Consider the following 22,324-nt stretch of genomic DNA (forward strand, 5'->3'; position numbering starts at 1 on the left):
GCTCATACCAGCAAATACCCTCTTCACTTTCTCCTTCTTGGAAGCTTGTTTCATAGAGACCAAGGCCTTCTGCCCCATCAGCCCGAAGTTGAGCCCAGGCCCAGAGACCCAGGCCCAAACCCAAGCCCACGAGGAAGACCTAGCAGGAGCCCAGCTCCTCTGCTGCCACTTTGCCGTCATCAATTCCGGCGGCCTTCCTGCCCATCTCATCAACCCGTCCACCGACGTCTGGATGAAAACAGCCGGCTGAAAATAGCCGTGAGTCACCGCCTGAAAACCACCACCCTCCAAAAACAGCCTCGATCGACGACGTTCAGATCGAAGAATCCATCTACATATCCCAGCCACCGGCCTTGACTGCTGTCGCGCTCAGAGCCGACAATCACCGTCGACGCTGTACGGCGCTCGAAGACCGGATCCAATCTAGCAAAAAACATGGTCAGCGAGGCCTCCAACCCAGAAACCTCGCGCCGCACCGAACGATCAACGCCGAGACCCCGCCCCGCGCCATCGCATCTTTGCCCTCCACGATCGCCGCCTTGCCTGAGGACAGATTGCCTTGCCTGAGGGAAGTTCGCCGCCGCCAAATCGAAACCTAGGTTGCGAAAACCCAAGTCGCTCCGAGAAACTCGGAGACGCCTCATTCTTTTATTATGCCTAGGTCTACACATGCTTTGATCATGCTACTAATCATATATTTATACATCATATGTGTTCAGTTTGATGAACAACTATTATCCTTTGTACAGTTGACTGCATCGCCTCTATTCACTTCCTTGCAAGTGGTCATTTGTTTTCACTACTATTATTGTACGTGGCACCACCTCGGATCCTTCCAGCTCCACCAAGGCCACGACCCTTTGGTTCCATTTCGCTACTCCTATCATGGCACCACCTTCAGCCTTATATAATCGATGAGGAGCTAGCTACTGGAATGCACTCGAGGTTAAACCTTGAGCCCAAATTTCAAACAACAGGTCTTGAAGCACCGGAATATAGCCCTGATCATGCTATTAGGTTTGAACCACAAATTATGCAATGACAAACCCAGAACCTCCTCCCGAAGTAACTATAAACGGACTTATCAGTCAGTATTTTTCTTATTATAACCACCAAATAAATTTGATGCAGATGCATGCATGGTTTGAATTTAGAAGTACATTTACATGAGTTGTTTACAGTTTTTGGCATTCTTTTTTTGAATGGAATTTTGCTGAATAAACTGTACGTACCGCATCATGTTTTTTCTGTTTCAAATTCGATCAGTATAATATTCATCTGGGATCGAAGACTCATTACTCAATAATACGACTGACACGCTTTCGTTTAGCTTATCAAGCTACCACCATCAATCTCCGACCATCTCTCTTTATTTCCATTCATTTAATATTCACTGACCTAATATTAATTTAATTGAATGATGGGATAGTACTTGTACCATACACTCAGAGAGTTGGGTAAGCTAGTTAAATACGATCGATGAGAAAAATGACAAAAAGAAAAAGAAGAAGAAGAAGAAGAAGAAATATACGAATGTGTCTTCACTCATCAATAGATAGTTTGTTATGCAGAGCATAGGAGCTGAATATAATATGTTGCAGGTGGGTTACTGGTGAGGAGTAATTGATGTTCTGGGTTAGAAGTATGTACTCTTTCTTGAGTACGTAATGGTCAACGATGTAGGTTATATGGTACACACACCTCCTGCTGTTTCGTCTTTTAGTAGGTTATATGGTACACATCTCCATTTCTTTTTTTGGAATTAACAGACCCTCCATTTTCGGTTGTTATTATCAAGTTATCAACATTAATTTTTTTTTTTTTTTTGGAGGATATTATGAACATTATTTGTAGTTGCTAATTCTTCTAGGCTAAATAAAAAAATTTAAACAGGTAAGCAATTAGTAGTTCCTAGGAGCAAGTTCAGCGGGCATTCTTATGCCCGGGCACCACATCAAAAGCAGCTGGGTCACCATTTTTCAACTATTCATGCTTCCACCGGTGTTGGGGCAAGACCATAGTGGTAGGCCCAAGTCACGATCTCGGGTAAGAGGGTGACTGAGGCCGTGACCCAGGATGCGCGCCAGGCTGGCCCAAAAAGAAGAAGCTCGGGGAGACGCGCCTGACACAATACGTGAAGGCCACTCTCTTGTCTTCTAGCGGCGACAAAGGCAGCAGGTGCATTGCAGCCGTTATTTTGTCATTTAGTGGCGTGATGCGGCGACGTGGCGTGTAGCCGTTGGGCTACTTTGCATATTTGAATGCAACGGTCCACAGATCTGGACCGTTGCTTATGATAATGAAATGGATCTGATGGCTATAAATCAACATTTGCAGAGGTTAAAAACAAAAAAAATACTGTTAGATTACAATGGTAACAAAAAAAAATATAACCAAAATTTTCTATAAATACCTTACCTCCTATTTTACTTCTCACACCAAAAAAATCATCTTTCTTCCTCATTTTTTGTTCCTTCTCCTCATAGCTTTCATACTCTACAATTTTTTGATTCCAATATGAGTGTACGAGGCAATTAATACGATTGTCCAACCAGTATCAGATCCAAGTATTGACGGGACACATTGGTAGACTAATGAAGACATTCAATTGTACAAGTCTTGGAGGGCTGTTAGCCAAGATCCGTCAAAGGGTACGGAACGAAGAAAAGATGATCTATGGATAGATGTACGCCAACACTATGCCGAACATTGGGATGGATATGTCCGATCATTGCAAGCTTTTCAAGGGAGGTGGAAAACCTTGAAAGTTGAACTTTATGCTTGTCATTGTGCGTTAAGGCAAGCAAAAAGTTGGTACAAGAGTGGTGCGAATATGATTCATGAGGTATGAATTTGTAGTGTAACACGAATATTAATTTTTATGATTCTTTTAGTGTATATTAAAATTTAATTAGTTGATACATCTTACTTTAAATTATTTGTTGAAATATTTTGTTGATAATTATACTTTAAATTATTAGTTGATATATTAAAATTTAGTTGATAATTATACTTCAAATTAGTACTTCATAATCATACTTTAGACTTCATTTTGTTTAAATTATACATTATACTCACCTTATACTTAAATAGTTGATATATTGTACCTCGTTTATATTTGTACTAATTAATAGATTTATACTTTTTTTATTTGAATTAAATAGCGACGTCAAGCACAAGATTTGTGGAGAGCTCCGATGACCAAATCGAAAGGAAAACAAAAAAAAGGTGATTTCATTAGTTTAGAATGTTACGAGATTGTTAAGGGGTTTCAACAATTTGATGACATTCCAAACCATTCCTCTTCGGCTGGAGGAACCTCCAAGGGAGGAACTGAATGGATGCACACACAACAATCCGTTCTTAATTCTCATGTCCAGTTGGACATAGATGCAGATGAGGTAAACGCCGATGCAACTCCCAATCCTTCGGTGAGGCCTCAAGGAAAGAAGGCTGCCAAAGAAGCTATTCAGAAAGGAAAGAAAGCATCTAATGATTCCAGTCCTCTGACAGCCGCTGTGGAGACTATAGCAACCAACCAAACATCAATGTTGTCTGCCAAGGAGAAAGGTGATGAAGAATATGCTCGACATTTCCGTGACCAACAACAACGAGATTATATACCCTCGCAATTGGATATTCAAGAGAGGGAAGAGCGTATTATGGAGATGGACACAAGTAAGATGACGCCAACCAAAAAGAATTACTGGCAAAGAAAACAAAAAAAAAAAAAAAATTGCGGAGAAAGAAGCTGAAGATGCAACCCGTGGATCTAACATCCCACAACCACCATTCACCGGTGGATATTATCCACAACCTCCTTTCCCTGGTGGCTATCCACAACCACCATTCCCCGGTGAGTCTTATCCACAATCTCATTTCTCCGGTGGTTTTCCACAACCAACATTCACCGGTGGCTTCCCACAAACACCATTCACCGGTGGCTATCCACAACCACCATTCACCGGTGGAGTCCCTTCCCCACCTTTCCCTTCGGGTGAATCCACCAACCCCAACCATATCGATGACCCCACAAACACAAATTGGATTCCTAATGAAGATGAGGATTAGAAAAATTAGGGAGTTATATATTTTAAATAATTGTATTGTTATGATTCCAATGCTTGGTTTTTCACTTATGTAATATTAGATTGATGAAATGAAAATTTATTTGAATAATACCCTTACAAATGAAAAGCTAAATGAAACCACACAAACATAATTAAAAACATAAAAACTAAAGTAGAAACCACACAAACATAATTAAAAACATAAAAACTAAATGAAAATACACACAAATAGCAGATCTAGATACTCCTATTGCCTTGAAATTCCCAAAAGTGTTGAATGAGGTCTTCCTGAAGGTTGGAGTGACTGTGCTCAGATCTAATTTGTTGGTAGCGGTCCATGAATCCGTTCATATGATGAGCATCTCTACCAACAGGTTCAAAGTCTCTACCGGTTGGTCCCTCCCATACCTCAGCAATCATGGGCCTCATATTGTTATCCTCCTCATCATTGGACTCCAACTCATCATCGTTGTCTTCAGGTCATTCATTTTCGACAATCATGTTGTGTAATATAATACACGTCAACATGATGTATCGAAGGTCCCCTTTATGCCACCCATGAGCAGCTCCTCTAACAATACCAAACCGTGACTGTAATATACCAAAACATCTTTCTACATCCTTCCTATACCCCTCTTGAGCCTTTGCAAACTCGATTTCCTTGGGGCGTGTAGGATTTCGAACAGTTTTCAAGAAAGTCGCCCATCGAGGATAAATAACGTCGGGGAGATAGTACCCTAAACTGTGAGCTCTGTTGTTAACTTGGAATTGGATCAGAGGTGCTCTACCAGCGGTAAGCTCATCAAACTATGGAGACTTTGCCAAGACGTTCAGGTCGTTGCATGCCCTGGGCATTCCAAAGAATGAGTGCCAAATCCAGGTGTCGTAAGATGCGACTGCTTCCAGGATGACAGTGGGGATCTGTTTCCTACCTCTATATTCTCCAGCCCAACCTGTCGGACAATTCTTCCATTGCCAATGCATACAGTCGATGCTCCCAATCATTCCTGGAAAACCTCTCCTCTCAAATTTGGCAAGAAGTCGTTTGAGGTCAGCAGCAGTAGGAGCGCAGAGGTATTCTGCTAAGTAAAGATCAACAATTTCTCGTGTAAAGTGTTGAAAGGCTGCGACGGAGGTGGATTTTTCCATCCAACAATACTCAACACATTGATCTGCCCCTGCACCGTAAGCAAGCATTCGCAAGGCAGCTGTCATCTTCTGCTCCAGAAGCAGTCCGACTTTGCCGGTAGCATCTTACCTTTGAACAAAGTAACGATCATACTGGCAAAGGTCAGTAGATATACGCTTGAAGAGATTGAGACTCAGCCTATAACGTGTTCGGAACACCGGATCTTTGAACACTGGCCGGTCGACAAAGTAGTCGACCAACATACCTTTGCCCCTTTCTTCTCTAAGTCGTTCCTCATTTGGTGCACGACCCGAATGAGAACCGCGCCCTCGGTGTTGGTTTCTAGATTCTTCTGCGACTGCAGCGATGACAATAGTGTTGGTGGCCATCATCTCTTCATCATCTTCATCCTGAGACCGTCGAATTTGATCCCACAAATTGTTCATTGAAACGAGGAAAATTTAGGAAATATGTAATGCTAGAGATATGAAAAGGGTGAAGGTTTGTTAAGCTCGGATGGTGTGTGTATGTAGTGAAAACATCATGTCTATTTATTGAAATTTTTCACACATAAAAGTGTCGGTGGGTTATCAATCACTCATTTCAAAAAAATTGTCGGTGGTGTGCATGTGATAAAATTGTCGGTGGAGTTTTAAATTTTTTCACACTTTTCAAAAAACTTTTCGGTGGTGTGCATGTGATAAAAGTGTCGGTGGAGTTAAAAAATATTTCACACTTTTCAAAAACTTTGTCGGTGGTGTACATGCATGTGATAAAAGTGTCGGTGGAGTTTTAAATTTTTTCACACTTTTCAAAAATTTTGTCAGTGATGTACATGTGATAAAAGTGTCAGTGGAGTAAAAAATAAAAATAAAAAAGTATCGGTGGACATATAATTTGTCTACCAATAAAATTTTCTTTGGTTGCATTTTCAAATTGTTTATCAATACTATTTATTTACATCATACATTTCTCCATTTTCCAAAAAAAATTTAATAAAATATTCGATGAACAGTAACTGACTGGTGACCCTGACCCAACGGGTGGAAGCAAAGATCCAATGGCAGTGAATAGTTTCCTGCCCTGGTGACCCAACGGGTGAACTTGCTCTAAACATGGAACTCTCTGGCCTGTGTAAAATTTTCCCATCTATATATCACCACTTGATCTAACCAAGGGTACAATTTCTTCAGTCTAGTGCAATAAGGAGCATTTTTCCAAATCTAATGCACATTACATGTATTGGCTTCAAAGTTGTTCCTATTAGTGCATGGACCTATACCTCAGTAAAAACTACTGCAAGCAGACAATTTAAGGCCTGGAATAACACACATTGAAACCACCACAATCTGCAATCTATATTGCTCCAGCTGACTGGATTGTTGAATTTGGGTAGTACTAGTTGCAACTCCGACAAGAATGATAATGGCAGATGCCAAACAGGCTAGGTACGTGACTGTGGCACCACCATCAATTGTACAGACCCCGGCACCCCGCTGGCCTCAATTGCTCATGAGTTTACCCTTGGAGAGATTGATTAATTTGATGTTAGCTGGGGATGGCTTTAATTTGCATGTAATAGCTAAACCTAGCTACTAATGGAAAAGAGCAAAACTGCCCACCAGAGCTTGTAACAAACGCCGACAAACGAAAAATCTAGTTTTTTTTTTTTTTGGTCTGAAGGAGTATGGTTATAGAGGGATGTACTGAAATCTTGTAGCATATCTTACCCTCTAGGGCTCTAGCTAATTATTTTAAGGAGCTACGAACAAGCTTTGCCCTGCAGCATATAGTTTTGAATATTATGACCCTGCTAGACACTAAAACTAGCTAATTTTTATGCTATGACTGACATGTTGGTCTTATAAAACTTACGGAGAAATACTAATTTATTTGTATTACATTTAATTTAAGGTAATTTAAATATATGGGGCCAAAAGGCCCAAAAAACAAATAAACCTAAGAAGTAAGAACTTAAGTAGTCACAGCTACATTTTTTTTTTTTTTTTTTTATAAGAAAATACAGATTGCTTACAAGGAAGTGCCTCTAGGGCACCCTGAACCTAACTGATCAAACAGAGTAGCTCTAGAGATAATAGGGGGAAGATATCTTCCCCATTCTCTTTCTCTGACTGTTGCATGACCTAGATTAGCACAAGCGCCCTCTGTAAAAGTGGCTTCCCTTAAAATGTGCTGAAGCTGATTTCCTCAAAACCTTCTGCGATCTTTTTAATGTCTTTGATTATCTGTGAGTCGCCAAAGGGGATGAATTTTTCCTTTGACTGCTACAATGACAATCTTCGAATCTCCTTCAACTTGAACTTTCTTAATTCCTCTTTGTAGGGCATGCCAAAGACTGTCTCTTAGCGCTGAAGCTTCTCCTAGTACTGGAACTGAAGTGATTCCGGGATTTTTGGAGACAGCAGTTATTACGTTGCTGTCTGAGTCTCTGAGGATGTATCCACAAGCTGCCGAATTGGTGGAAACAGAGCCATCAAATTTGAAATTAACGGTATAGCTGGGGGGAGGGTGCCATTTAATTGCACCTCTGTTGTTTTGAGAGATTCCCCACCTCTACCGTGTTGTATTGAAAGTAGATTTTTAGCATGGTAGCAGCTGTAGCCACTGGACTTGGGAGTTGGGTGTATTCTGACATTCCTTTAAAAGGCATCATTTCTAGCTTTCCAAATTTCCCTGCAAATCATTAGAATTTTCTAGGAGTCACAACTAATTTCCTGACTCCAACTGTAGGAGTTTCACACAAGTCATCAGTAAGAGCATTGACAACTTGTGGAGGTGATTGCTGAAAGTAACCCCACCCCAATCTTGACTTGGAGAGAATATCAACAACCACATTCATCTCTCCATACACATGCGCAACATCACACACGCTCTCTCTGTATTCTGCCTCAAGAACAGAACCATCCCCAAACTAGCAAGTCCAGAAATCCAGTTAGCATCACAATCTCTTATGACTTCCCTTGGTCCAACTAGCACCATCAACATTCAATTTCACCCATCCAGGAGGAGGCTTTGTTCATTTAACAGTCACTGCAAATCTTTCAGTACCATGAGTGTCAGGAGTATGAGCAAGACTCCATTTAGTAGTAGTATCCAATATATTAGTACGTAAAAGGATCAAGAGGACTCCTATTTCCACATAAACCAACATGTGTACATGGAAACATTTACCCATTTCAAAGTTCAAACCAGCATGACTATTAATTTTTGAAATCAACAATTTAGTTCTGCAATTAACCATCCATTCCAACCTAGGTTCCAAGTTCTTGCGATAAAATCAGGACAAATAATACTATTCCAGAGGCAATCTCTGAGGAGGTGTAATAAAGTTCAGGACATTAACAACTTGGATCAGAACAAGGATGTCTCTTAGCCCTTCCACATTAGACAGGAGCTTACCATGAGTCCATAACAAACCAACCAGAAGAAAGTCCTCAATTGGGGAAGAATTGATAATCTCCAAAGATAGTCCCAAGGAAAAGCTGTGTGATTCTCCAGTTGAATTAAACAAAGGAAAGTACGTAGACTTCACAGTAAATTTTCAATAGAATTAGCTCCCCAGATCATCTTATCAGTCCCTTCACCGTCAAAACCAACAGGGATTCTCACAATTTCATTGGTAGTATCTTCATCAAGGACTGATGTAAGAAGTTTATATCCCTCAAAATTCCCGCAGTCCTTGACCTTCAAGAGGAAAATCAATAGAAGTGGTACTATCAGAATGTCCTCTCCCTGACAATTATCAGACCAAAAATGAATGAGAGAGCCATCACCAATCCTCCAAGAAATTTATACATTACATGCATTTACTAATATAACTACTTTGTCGAAACTGGACATGAACTAAACGGTGTGCTCTTGTCATGATAGACAGCTTCTGTGCAATGGATCCAAGGATTTTTACAGTACACACTCAAACATGGTGGTTAAATTTGCTCGCATTAACCCTGATTTTCGACTTGCAGACTCAACTTTAGCAGATTCAGCACATGCTTCATGCATTTCACAATTGTACCTTTTAGTTGATTTTTTTTTCCCATAAGGAGTGTATAAGGAAGAGATGCACTTGAACACAATGCTTTACCCAAACAGTAATTCAGAAGATAGAGCAAACCTGGAAGATGGATTAGGTTGCAAAGATAAACTCTGATGGTCCAGTTTTCATAGATTATATGATTCGTGTGCAGAACAGTACTACATGCCTGATGTTATAAGTTAAATCATTTACTCGTTGCTTCATAGGTGGTGAAAAATGGTTGTCAACCTCTGAACATAACCAGAATGAAGTGCCAGACTAGTAATGGATAAAAGTTACAAAAAAAAAAAAAAAAAAGATTACATCAATAAACACGGGTAATTAGAAGAAATTAATAGTTCCAATTTTGGTGTATATACATGAGCAAAGAAATCAAAATGCTCCCCTGTGCATTTAGGTGCATGTAGCATAGCAAGTGATTGTAGCTTAAAGTAGCAGATGATTTGGCGGCTTCTTCCTGGAATGGTTGCTTTAGGGCCGATACTGATAAAGTCAGAACCATTAACCAATTAACTCAAACTATGCTGCAGTGAAGCATTAGATTGACATTACAAGTGCTTCATTTTCTGTACACTTGATGGTTATTCTTGCTTTCTACATACCTGAGGTATATTAAAAATGAATTATGAGACTATCACATAGCTATACATATGAATCTATACAGAATTATTACTTCTATCACTTTTTTCAGATTTTTCTACGTCCTTGCTTCCCTTTCTATCAGGTTCTGGTGTGGATTCATTACTTCCATACGGTAATACAACTACAGGGGCAGCAGGCACTGTGTCCCAACGCTCCTTCAAGAAATCTATGAATCTTTTGACCATCTCCCTCCTGAACTCAAGCTCCCGCGTGAAGAGATCGAAGATAAGAAAGGCAAGAACATATTTGAATGGCACAGTGAGGAGAACTGTTGCAGAAGATAACAGCACCAGTGCAACCTCAGTCGTAATCTGATTAAAGTCCAAATCAATATGGATATGTAACCGGCAGCCAAACTTAAAACCAACTAAACTAACTTTTCCTCTTCAAGAATCAAAACAAACCAATTTTACATGACAACTTACTGTAGGAAACATATATTTACTATAGGAAAATCATCCATGGTACTAACAAGGACCACTCCAGATCATATAAAATAAAAAATTCAGAAAAAGAAAAGGAAAAAAAAACATGTTCTCTCTTTCATTATGTAACGAGTCAAGGAGACAACCTAGAGTATCTGTCAAATCAAACTACCTTATAGCCTATCACCACAAATTTTACCAAGCATTCTTCCTGAAGCACCTAGAGAATGGTAGAATCTACAATTCATCTTTAAAACTGTTAATCAGAATGGTTCATGTGTGTACATACAAATATCTACGACCAGCTTGAGCAGTCCATCAATCTGTTTTGATTTTTCGCATTTTGATCTTATATATCTTTTGTTCTGGTTTCGGCAATGTTGTTTTTTTTTTTTTTTGAATACAGGCAAATAACCCGCTAAGCCAGAGTGCTGGTTCTCCTCCCTAGGATTTCATTATTCATAGAAGGATACTGCCACGAGGGGACATAGAGCCTATACCTCGGGCTAGATTACATCTGTCCTCAATAAGAACATCCTGAATAATATCAGGAGTATCATCCACCCAAAACTCATCCAACATGGATGTACTAGCAAGGATGGATAATCACCACTTCGGGTTTAGGGTTTTGCTCCAATATCGGAGAGCCAAATTGCCACGCCTAAGCAGTGAATGGGTGGATTGACAAATTATGAAGGTCTATCAAGCAGATGTTCATCAGATTGGCATCTGCTCAAGTGGAGTATGAAAGTCTTTACCTATTATATACACACACATACTACATATATATATATATATATAAATAGAGAATAATTTTTGCCAAAAGACACACTAACAGCAGCAATGCATCAGAGAGAGCTTATGTGACAACTAAATAGTAAGAGTTACAAAATAAAATGAGGAATTCATACCTGAGGCTGACCAGAAAGGATAATTGTATGTATTTTCAGAAGTGTGACATTCAGATTCTGCAAATAATTTTCCACATCTTGCATGCCATCTTTTACAGCTATAATTTTTTCGATAGTATTTGAAGGAGGCTGGTCACGGAGAGTAATCATTCCAAATGATCTCCCAAGACGGCCTTGCTCCTTTAGCCCCTTCAGTGTTAGCATACCAGTTGCCAATATTATCAATGCTGTTGGGAATATATATGACAGCAAATTCCTGACAAAGTATCTCATTGAATTAGCTGAAATCACTCAGTATGTGGAAAATTTAGGGAAACAATAGGAATTTATAACCAAAGTACTCTAACAATAGATTAAGCTGAAGGAAGAAAGATAGGAAAGAGTTTTTATAGTATACATTTTGGGATTATATGAAGAACGTCCCTTCATTTGGAATTGAAATGACAGATACTACACAATACTATGTCTTAGCATCCAACTCAGAAACAATTTGCAATACAGGATAGGTTCTTGAGTAATCTGGGATTTCTATTTCCTCATCATGGTTCCACAATGGTGACTGGACCAAGCCAATAGATGCACTTTGAACACTACCCTGAACAGTTTACAGGAAACCTATATTTAGTGCTCTCTATTTTCTCACTTCTCTCAACAGGACCCTAAATAGTTGGCAAGAAAGCTTTGAGACTCTCTACAGAAGATTTTCTACAGCTGATGTATGTGTTTCACTGTCAACTTTAAGAATCATGTAGATTTTTCAAAACTACAATAAGTTATTGTAGCCATTACGAGAACATTACTAATAAGATATGATAGCAATTACAAAAAGGAAATGAGGCACCAGTACATTGTGTTTAAATTCCCTATGAGTATATGAATATAATAGTGATTTCACCTGTAGCATATTTTAGGAATGCAATATATTGATTTCTTAAATATACTTGGACTTCAGCAATGGATCAGTTACGAGTTTTGTGAGAGGTCAGATTGGACACCTCCGAAGAGCAGTGGTTTAGTAACAAAGAATTGAAAAACTGAAACTAAATTAATGACCAACTAAAAAGATCACAACAAAAAAAATATTATAGACACAAGGAACTAAGTGATTCATAAAAAGAAAACCATTTAACATCTGCATGGCATGTAAAGAGTATATGATTATTTGATTAGTATCTCTGGGGTAAGCACTAACTACATATATATCCCGTGGGGTTTTTAGGGGTAGCGTAGACATTAGCTATTCTAAAACAAGAGACCTACCTGAAAATGATTGTATAGGAAAATGCAAGAAAAGAAACAGTCAAGTATGGCTCCTCCCAGCGCCTAAGTTTTTCAAATTTTGTGGCAATTATGGTCAGAGGAAGCAGAAGTTCCTGCAAAGAGGAAACAATGGATACATTGTTAATCTTACTCTTAAATTATAGTTGAAGCATAAGAATTTCACAGGGAAAAGAATTGTCAACTGAAACCTTAGATGATATGCTGGAAGACTTCAGAAAATAGAAGCATGAACATATAAACAGAAAACAAATTGATAAGATCAAGTACTTCGAACCAAAGGATGCTTATTGTGTAGAGAACAAACCTTGAATAGATCGATGTTACTGGGTATCCCTTTAAGCATTGCAGCATCAATAGCGGCTTGAGTTTTTTCAGCTGCCTGCGATTTTTGTTTGCATATTCCTGTGGCTCTTTCCACTAGAGCTGAATCAGCAACAACAATATTTTTACTTAATACCACCCCCTGCCTTATTGATGCATTCTTCCAAAAGCTCACAGAAGCACTTGAAGCCCAAGATGGAGAGGTCTTCCACTTGTGTAAGTAGACACTGCCATCAATGTCAAACACATGATTACTGCTTTCAATCATTTCACTAGAAGGCCTTGCTCCTTGAGCTGGTGGGTTGTGTTCCTCTATAAACTTAGATATCAGTGGGCCACCCCAATAGTTTACTGCTAGAGCCTGAGAAACAATATCACCATATGGTGCATATTGTAGATATGTGAACTGAGCTAGTTTGGTCGGATCATCTAGCAACTTCCTCATAAACTGAAGAGCCTGTAGTCTAGCTATACTATTAATGGCACTGGTGATAGCTCTTTCCTTTCCTTTGTGAGCACCATAAACATGAAATAACGATTCATCATCTTCCTTTGGACCATACTCCCTGATAAACTTGTGTAACACAATAATCTCACTAATAAACGCATGCCAGACATCTCGCCTCATTTCTCCACCCAAGTCAACAAATTCCAGCACCCACTTGTCTTTTGACCTGTATCAAATTGTTTAGAAAACAGCCCTTTATGCATATTTAGAGTGAGGAAAAAAAGCATCAGTTAAGAAATTAGCGAGACAATTCTCTTACTGCATACATAATTACTTGAATCCTGAAGGTGTCTAACTGAGTCAGGAAAATTATTTAGGAGATCTGACTCACAGTTTGATGACACAAGTGAATTAGTTTAAGATCCCTAGTTTCCTATTTTTGTTGTTAGTGCTTTTTTTTCTTTTCTTTTCTTTTCTGGGGTTTGGGAGGACTAAGTAATATCCTTCCGACTTATTTGCAACTTAACAATTAGCTTTTCATCTCATCCTAACAAGTCACACCATAGAATAGTTGGAAACAGAAATGAATAATATAGGTTTCTATAATTTTACGAGTCGGAAGAAGCTTACTCACTCGGGACCATATGATATAGAGACCGCAGAATCAAAGAGAACAGAACCAAAAGGTCCAACTTTTGCTTTTTCTACTCGCAATCCAGGTCTTGTCAAATCCAACTTCATAGAATCATTTTGTCCAAATAAGCCAGCTGCCTACAATAGAGAAATATATGAATGATTTGAGATGAGAAATGCTCCAACAATGAAATAAGGACACTCATAGAAAGAAATTCAAAGGTTGACAATCACCAATTAAGACAAGTGCTCGAATTAATCAAAAATATGATTCCAGAATGCACCATAATGCCTATTCCTAATAAAAAGCCCTTAATACTTTATAAAAAAAAACTTTACAGATATAAATGTTGATGGCTGAACAGAGAAGTTTAGCTACCTCAAAATAAATAGCTTTATCAGTTAGAGTAACTTTTCCAGGCCAGGCCATATTTTTCTCCCATTTTAAGACAGGACGTTTCCTGCTGGAACCAATGCATAAGATTCTCTCCTCAGAAAGGTTCGGGGACTCTCGTATCTGATATGATTTTCTTCCTTCGTGAACCCTGCATGACACCAGTACGACATGAGCTTCCTAGAATGTATAAAAAAAAAAACTGTAAAACCTAAAACTCTATGCAGGCAATTGAACCTATTATAATGATTGTTTTCCCTACTATTTGTAGTTTCTACAGAAGAAACTCTTCTTGATTCATAAGCATGCAAATTGCAAATCACTATACTATAACAAATATTTATTGAAAGCATGCAAATATCCTATAATAGTGTCCATAAACCAATCATCAAATTCTGTTTCTATCTTAGACAGGCAAGCAAATGCAATTTGACATCAAACTTCCTTTAGCTCTTAGTAGTTTCATTCAATACTTGAACTATTTCTCAACTAACTGGTTCCATTTAACATACCTAAGAAAGTTCATAATATCACTCACTTGTATATCCACTGGTATAGAACAAATAAAAAGAGACAAGTCCTCATGAAGTGCCGTAAGAGCAAACATAGAGAAAGGAACTATAAACTCTCACACTACTCCCACAATCTGTAAAATGTTGTGTGCAGTAAAAAGTTGCAGCCCAGCCCGCACCAAAAACATATTGAATGATTAGCACACAATTACTTCAAGTAACAAAACTGTGTAACAAAGCAAAGTTCCTAAAATAGCAAACAATGAACTCACTTGAGAAGTTCATCAACATAAGTCAACCACAAGCTCAAAGAGATGCCTTGTTCATCACCAGCTAGAGCCTTAAATAGATTATGCACTGTGGACCTATCAGCCACACCAGAAATTGCAGGAGCCAAACGTACAAAGGCATCTTCTCTCACAAGTTTTCTCTGCAATGCCAGCAATGAATAGAGTTGACAGACCACTTTAAAAATTACAATATAATGTGTAGAAAAAGGAACAAAATGTCTTCCTACAATGTTTTCCTACAAGAAAAGTAGGTACACTATGACATGAGAGAATATAAAGGCACTCCAAGTCCAAGATGCAACACTTTACATGGGTACCATACCATCATGTGATGGGAATTTCAAATATTTTCTTGACGCAAATATCCTGCTTTCCTAAGTACTGACCCCTTATATTTTCACTGCCAATGCAATCTACTAGAATGGCAAGAGTCTATTGATATGGGATAAAAGATTAATAAACTCTGCTGTTTTTTGTTATTCAAGCTACATGTAAATGCCAATTAGATGGGAATAAAAAAGCAATAGAAGAGATCACAGTAAACTGGTTTGTGGACACTTGATATAAATGAGGAAATAAAGATTCAAAGGAAGCTCTCTCAGCCAAAAATCTTCCCAAGATCTAATTGTACTTTGATGCTTGGATGAGAGAAGGATATACCTGGGACATGAATTTCTCAGGACTACAATACCAAGGACATGTCAAATACTGAAATCCCACCCCACTAATCTCCAAACCAAGAACTTTGAATAACAGAACGCAGTGTGAATCCTACTGACAGGGTTTTGGCCACTGTGGTTGTTGGTCTAAACATAGACAAGAAATAAGCATGAATACTACTTAAGAGTGACTAAATGAAGCCGATTCTACCACCTCCAGAACCGTAACTCTGGCTCCAGCCTTCCAGATTTTTCCTGACTATTTGACTAGGCCTCCTATTAATAATAACTGAAAAATTGGTTGAGCGCAAAACCTGCTAACAGTGTTCCAGATTATGATGACTAGAGATTAACCTTGAAAAAAATTATGTGGTAGATTAATAAACATTGGAAATTCTCTCAGTACTTTACCCAGCGTGTATGCTGTATGAACCTTCTCTAAATTATGGGATTACGAAATCCCATTGCAATTTTCATGTCCTTCTCTTAATAGGAAAACTATTAGATTCAGTGAGCCTTTTTGGGGGGGGGGGGGGGTGGGGGGGAACAATAACATGAAACCTTCGCCAAGAAACTTCGGATCTAAATTCCATCTAGAAGAAATTGGTGGACCTCATCGCAAAGTGGAAAATCTCAGAAGAAAATCAATTAATCAATATTGTTCACCATTGATGAGTTCCACGTAAAGTCATGACCTATCCCAACTATCTCATACAACATTATATCATTCATCCGTATTGTAAATAGGACATACTAACAAATCATATTTGGAACAAGTATCCGTTCACCTCTGAGAAATCCCAATGTAAAGTCATGACCTATCCAAACTATCTCATAGAGCATTATATCATTCATATCATCTATAGGCAAAAAATATTGGTTTACCCTTAAGAAATCCCATTGCAATTTCATGTCCTTCTCTTCATAGGAAAACTGTTAGATTCAATGTGCCTTGTAACTTAAATTTGTGCACTTCTGGTTCAGAAACCCAAATGAATGAGAGAGAGAGAGAGAGAGAGAACCTTTGGGATCTAATCAGGTCTCTATGTTCATAATCACATTACTATGAAGTTTTAAACAAAGTAAAGTACAACTAATAAGAGAGCTGCTACAAGATAAAGAAGATTTTCTATTTTCTAAAGGTTGATATAAATAATTAAAGTATTTGAATAAATGAACCTGAAAAGAAGCTTTCTCCGAACCACTGGCAAGATGTTCTTGATAAGGATTCTCCCATGCAAGCATTGTTATGAATATCAGTCTTTGGAATGCAGGTTCCTGTTAACGTTCCAACATTGTCCAGAAACAACAGTAAAATGTACTAAGTTCCTGACCAATATAAGTAAATAAATAATAAAATAAAAAATATTGCTATTCAACTACAACATCACCTCAGTGACAAATTTCAGAAACACCAAGGACTACATCAGGTTTATAGGTCAAAGACACACGCACGCACACACATAAAAAATAAAAAAAAGACTCAGGGAAGAAAGGTTTCAGAGACTTCACTTATAGAGCAGGATATTACCTATACAATTGCTAAAAATTTGAGACAAGGAAACGGAGAACATAAAGAAAAGGAAAGCAAGTAATATTTACAGAATAAAATTCCCAGAATATCATTTCAGAAAACACCAATCATCCATTCACTGTAAAACATAATGAATCAAAATATAGACGGTGAACAGGTTATCGTGTTTGCCCAAATATAGAAAAATCCACATCTCATATGAAATGCTCAACAAAGGGACATGGACAAAATCAATTCTTATTTAGTGCACAAATCAGATATAAGTTGAACTTGCACTAAGTACTACTAACCTTCAGGGAAGGATGAACATCAGAAGCATCCCTTGACAAAAACCTAAAGCAGCAATATTCAACCAAATTACGAGCATCATTATATGTAGATTCAGGAACAAGCGCTTTGAATATTTTCTGCATTTTCTGCCCCGTCAATCCATTCATCCTGCAAAAATTCAATGATAATGCTTATAAAATGTGATAATGCTTATAAAATGTACTAGGTATATGAAACAACGGAAGCTCTTGCATAATAATAGATGCTCTAAAGGAAGCAACATCAACCAGCCTTGCATATTAAAATACCATCATTTATGGCATCCCTGTTAATTCCAGGTTGCTGGTCTGTCAGTACATTTGAGTAGGAGTTTCTATTCTTCTGATAAAAATAAAAAATAAAAAAATAGAGAAATCTCTCTTCTTCCATTTGTAATTTCTATTCCAATCTTGCAATAAACAGCATTTCTTTGAACCAAAAGAGAAACAGACAATCATAATTTGTAAAACAATCCAACCAACAGAATGAACATATTGCTGTTGAAGAACATCCAAGTCACACAGGAGGAACAGACGCAAAATTTTCAAGTCAAAATACTTGACTGAAAAATAAACTCACCTGCTAAACTGCTCTACAGATACAATAGCAGCCAAAGAGAGAATTCCATTTGGTGTTCTGCTATTAATAGTCTGTTCAGCCATAAATATGTCGTCCATATCTTGTGTCTCAAGAGCATCTCTGGTGACAGGTTTTCCAGTCTGACTAGTTCTTACTAGTGGAGAAGTAACTTCACTTAAAAAGCTTTGGGTCTTCAGTAGCCATGAATTCAACTTTTCTTGCACTGCATCTATCATGAAACAAGAGTTCAGGGGAAAAAAAAAATGAGACTGTTTTGACATTTGTTTCATGATGCTTTAGAGCTTATGAGCAAATTAGTAGTGCATTCTGATTAGCCAAAAAGAATGCCTCATACCTCCATTTTCCTCAATCCAGACATATAGATTGTATCTGTTTATATTTACAGTTGCATTTCTAAACTATTTTAACAGCAATCAACAGTCTTATGTATTTTGCACTATGTTTTCCAAAATAGAACAACAGTGAACGAAAGAACACAGTTTAACTATATTATATGAATCCAGAAGGTTCATGGAACCTATGCCTCAAAGATCAACGGCCGAGGAATTACCATTCCAATTACCGAAATCATGTCCCCTAAGAGACTCGCTCAATGTGGTGCTAAAAGCACAAAAGAGAACCACTTTAAATTCTATCCATAAAGGAACTAGGAATGCATGAAATGAAAGGTGTAGTTAACTGACCACAGACACTCAACAGATCCACCAAAAATGGTTGCGCAATCTGCTATCAAAAGGTAAAAATCCTATTAATAAACTTTCACTAATCATTCTCAACAGGAATCTAAACACTTATGGTATTGATGTAAGAAAATAATGCATGGGAATGCTCCGGTTTGTTTCTAGATTTATGATTGCCATAACAATACGAACAATAGGAAAGTTGGATGATGAGGGGAGAAAGCTACAAGAACAGGATGGAAACTACTGCATCACACTAATAGGTTAGACATCACAACTATGGACTGCATCATACAATCCTTTAGTAAGCAAATGCTTGTCGGAGAAGTCTTAGTTCATTCATGTTCCGGGAGGGTTATCTTCCAGCTATGGCCTACAACTATCACCCAAGAGAGTTGAGTGAAGCCCACAATCTGGGTTCATCTAGGAATACGATTTATTAGGATATAACAAAAACCCAGCTTCACTAGTTAAAAAAAAAAAAAAAAAGGAAGGAAAACTGACTGGCATCAACGTCGTTGAGCTTCCACCTATCCCCCAGAGATTGCCCCACAATCCTGAACCGAGGCTTGTCATACTCTGAAGATTTCCTTGAAGCATACCCAAAACGACATAGAGGATGATTCCCACCCCTATGCCCACAAAATCGGGAACTGGGTGATGCACACAACTTGGAGAGCATTTTTGTTGAACTTGTTGTTGAGAGGTTGTGGGTCTCTGTACCTATCTTGACACAAGTTCAGAAAGTAGCAGAAACTTCGTTGGGTTGGCCGACTTGGTTGGTGAGTGCGGGACAGAGAGTGACAGGCAGAAGAAAAGCAAAGAGAGAGCTTAATCTCTGCTGCGTTCAACTTCATGGCATGTGGCATCACATTTTGTGTGGCCAAGTGTTGGAGATTTTTTTTTTTTTTTTTTTTTTTTTTTTTTTTGGGCTTGATGAAAGAGTTGCATTAGAGGAGCACGTAAACTCAAATCAATTTGGCCTTTTGCTATTTGGTCTCGATAACCACGTAATTGGAATCTTTTTCTTTCTTTCTTTTTCTTTTTCTTTTTTATGCAAAAATCTGCCCTCTGTTTAGGCCGAATTCAGGACTTCTAGTTAAGGCTGTCAATTCTGACACGACCCGATAATACGATTCGAAACCCACACGAAATAAAGCAGGTTGAACCCGCACTATTAAAAAGCAGGTCGGTGATGGGTCAACCCGCCATGACCCATTTAATAAATGGGTCGGCCAATGATCAACCCGCAACACAAAATGAACCCGTATAACCCTATTGTGTTATGTTTCTTCTTGAAATTTTAGATGTTCGGATATTTGATCATAGGATTAGACAATTTGAAATATTTCGCTTTTTAATTATTGGATTTAATTATTTATGAATTATATATAATTATTTATATTTTTCATCTTATGGAGTTTTTAGTAAATTTAATCAATTTATGCAATTTTTTTTAATTAAATGAGTCTCATTGTTAACGTTTAAATGGGTCATTTCGTCTAACAAGACACGACCTATTTATTAAATGGGTTAAGCGGGTTGGAAACGGGTAACCCGTTTAATAAATAGGTTGGGGTTTGAGTTTAAATTTTTGACACGATTATTAAATGGGTTGGGTTTGGGTTTATATCTTGTGACACGATAAATACCTTAACCCAACACGACCCATTGACAGCCTTACTTAGAGTTCATAATAAAATAAAAAAACAAATAATTTATAAAAAAAAAATTGAAATTTACACTCCCTAATTTGTAATCCACATTCTCTTTTTCCTTATTTGGTCCAAAAAAAATTTTTTTTTTTTTTTTTTGAAAGAACAAAGACTTTATTCATCAAATATGATTTAGATCATACAATAAGGCATCCGAGATGATAGTCGGAGCAGAAGTGAACCACTCAGTCTGAATAGAGGATTCAAAACCAAGGCTAGCCAACCTATGAGCAACAAAGTTTGTTTGCCTATTTACATGAAGCAATTCAATGAAATAAAAAGACTTACATAAATCTTTGATGTCATCTACTAGGTTACTTAGTAGAGAATGGTCACCAACCTGATCAGTAACAGATTGTACAGCAACAAGACAATCACTTTCAATTTCTACTTTTGTTGCTCCCAACTGTTGAAGCATCTGCATACCATGCTTGATAGCTACTAACTCAACATGAAGGGGTGACGTAATGAACTGCACTTTATCTGAAAAACCAGCCTAAAAACTACCGTGCTCATCACGCAATACACCACCAACACCTCCATGGCAAATACCATTAAGGAAGGCGCCATCCGTGTTCATTTTGATGACACCAGAAGGCGGTGGGCACCAAAACCGGTTCCTTGAACACTGCATGCTCAAAGAGGCAGGTTCCTTGAACACTGCATGCTCAAAGAGGCAGGCTTCCCAGTAGCACGAACTTGATTAAACTCCTCCAACCAACTCATGGCAGAAGCCACTAGGGCAGGACCTATTATGTGGTGACTATTCCACAATTGGTCATTGCAGTTTCGCCATAAGCTCCACATGAGAACTAGCAGCTTATCAAAATAAGAAGAAGACAGTGCTCGCCTTGTCCAACAACCAGTCATTTACATTCAAAGGATTAGAAGTATCAATATTAAACAAGAAAGGAGGAGCAGTCCAAATAGATTGAGCTAGAGGGCATTGACATAAAACATGTCCCAAGTCTTCCCAAGGAAAAGAGCACAATAAACATCTCATCTCCCCTTCATATCCTTTCAAAGCCAAAGATGCCCTAGTAGGCAGTAGATTGTGGGCAACCCTCCACCCAAAAATTGTGACTTTACCCGGTACTTTGGCCTTCCATAAGGCCCTCCACAGTGTAGCATAAGGATCCCCTCCAGAACCAGAGGCCAAAACATTACCCAAAGAGAAATCCCTTGCCACCCTATAAGTTGATTTAACTGAAAAGAAACCCTTCTCGTTGAACTTCCAGGTAATAACGTCTTGCCCCCTTCTTCTACTGAGAGGAATGCTCAACACTTCAAGAACAATTTCAGGACGAATACATGCATGCAAAGCCGGCTCCATCCAAGTATTGGATACCGAATCTATCTAATCAGAAACAAATTCAAAAGCTGTGCCTTGAGGTTTCTGTAAAGAGTAAGAAGGGCAAGATGGAATCCAATCTTCATGCCAAATGTTAACCTTTTGCCCATCCCCAATTTTCCAAAAAACTCCAGCTTGGATAATCGGTATCCAATACTTGGCCAACTTGGAGAGCATTTTTGTTGAACTTGTTGTTGAGAGGTTGTGGGTCTCTGTACCTATCTTGACACAAGTTCAGAAAGTAGCAGAAACTTCGTTGGGTTGGCCGACTTGGTTGGTGAGTGCGGGACAGAGAGTGACAGGCAGAAGAAAAGCAAAGAGAGAGCTTAATCTCTGCTGCGTTCAACTTCATGGCATGTGGCA

The 22,324-nt window shown here is 38.3% G+C and overlaps 3 protein-coding genes across 9 annotated transcripts; all 3 read right to left on the bottom strand.

The window, feature by feature from the left end:
* Positions 1 to 4,877: 4,877 nt before the first annotated feature.
* On the bottom strand, positions 4,878 to 5,285 carry LOC112177967. The gene has a single exon (XM_024316198.1). The coding sequence runs from the start codon at positions 5,283 to 5,285 to the stop codon at positions 4,878 to 4,880; it is 408 nt and encodes a 135-aa protein (XP_024171966.1).
* A 39-nt stretch (positions 5,286 to 5,324) lies between these two features.
* LOC112177968 lies at positions 5,325 to 5,645 on the bottom strand. Its single transcript, XM_024316199.1, has one exon. The coding sequence runs from the start codon at positions 5,643 to 5,645 to the stop codon at positions 5,325 to 5,327; it is 321 nt and encodes a 106-aa protein (XP_024171967.1).
* A 3,901-nt stretch (positions 5,646 to 9,546) lies between these two features.
* LOC112176229 lies at positions 9,547 to 19,727 on the bottom strand. 7 transcript variants are annotated; one of them, XM_040510727.1, is made up of 13 exons: positions 19,400 to 19,727; positions 18,899 to 18,938; positions 18,766 to 18,815; positions 18,195 to 18,417; positions 17,597 to 17,744; positions 16,952 to 17,050; positions 15,096 to 15,253; positions 14,297 to 14,462; positions 13,919 to 14,055; positions 12,820 to 13,510; positions 12,495 to 12,607; positions 11,235 to 11,490; positions 9,547 to 10,209 (listed from the first exon to the last, which is right to left on the bottom strand). In XM_040510727.1, the coding sequence occupies exons 1-13, from the start codon at positions 19,575 to 19,577 to the stop codon at positions 9,913 to 9,915; spliced, it is 2,556 nt and encodes an 851-aa protein (XP_040366661.1). In that variant the 5' UTR covers positions 19,578 to 19,727; the 3' UTR covers positions 9,547 to 9,912. The 7 variants fall into 7 exon arrangements, with proteins under 7 accessions (XP_040366661.1, XP_024169832.1, XP_024169836.1 ...); XM_024314064.2 differs by having other exon boundaries at positions 18,195 to 18,423; XM_040510731.1 differs by having other exon boundaries at positions 9,949 to 10,166; positions 18,195 to 18,423.
* Positions 19,728 to 22,324: the final 2,597 nt, after the last annotated feature.

This window comes from Rosa chinensis, chromosome 7 (genome assembly GCF_002994745.2).
Source record: "Rosa chinensis cultivar Old Blush chromosome 7, RchiOBHm-V2, whole genome shotgun sequence".
In the NCBI taxonomy this organism is placed as follows: domain Eukaryota; kingdom Viridiplantae; phylum Streptophyta; class Magnoliopsida; order Rosales; family Rosaceae; genus Rosa; species Rosa chinensis.

Coding starts and splice junctions, on each gene's coding strand:
- LOC112176229 (XM_024314064.2), bottom strand. CDS start 19,577: ATGCTCTCCAAGTTGTGTGCATCACCCAGTTCCCGATTTTGTGGGCAT. Junction 17,745..18,194: donor TCTGTAGAGCAGTTTAGCAG/GTGAGTTTATTT, acceptor GAATTTTTGCAG/GATGAATGGATTGACGGGGC. Junction 13,511..13,918: donor TCTATATCATATGGTCCCGA/GTGAGTAAGCTT, acceptor AATTTGATACAG/GTCAAAAGACAAGTGGGTGC.
- LOC112177967 (XM_024316198.1), bottom strand. CDS start 5,285: ATGACAGCTGCCTTGCGAATGCTTGCTTACGGTGCAGGGGCAGATCAA.
- LOC112177968 (XM_024316199.1), bottom strand. CDS start 5,645: ATGAACAATTTGTGGGATCAAATTCGACGGTCTCAGGATGAAGATGAT.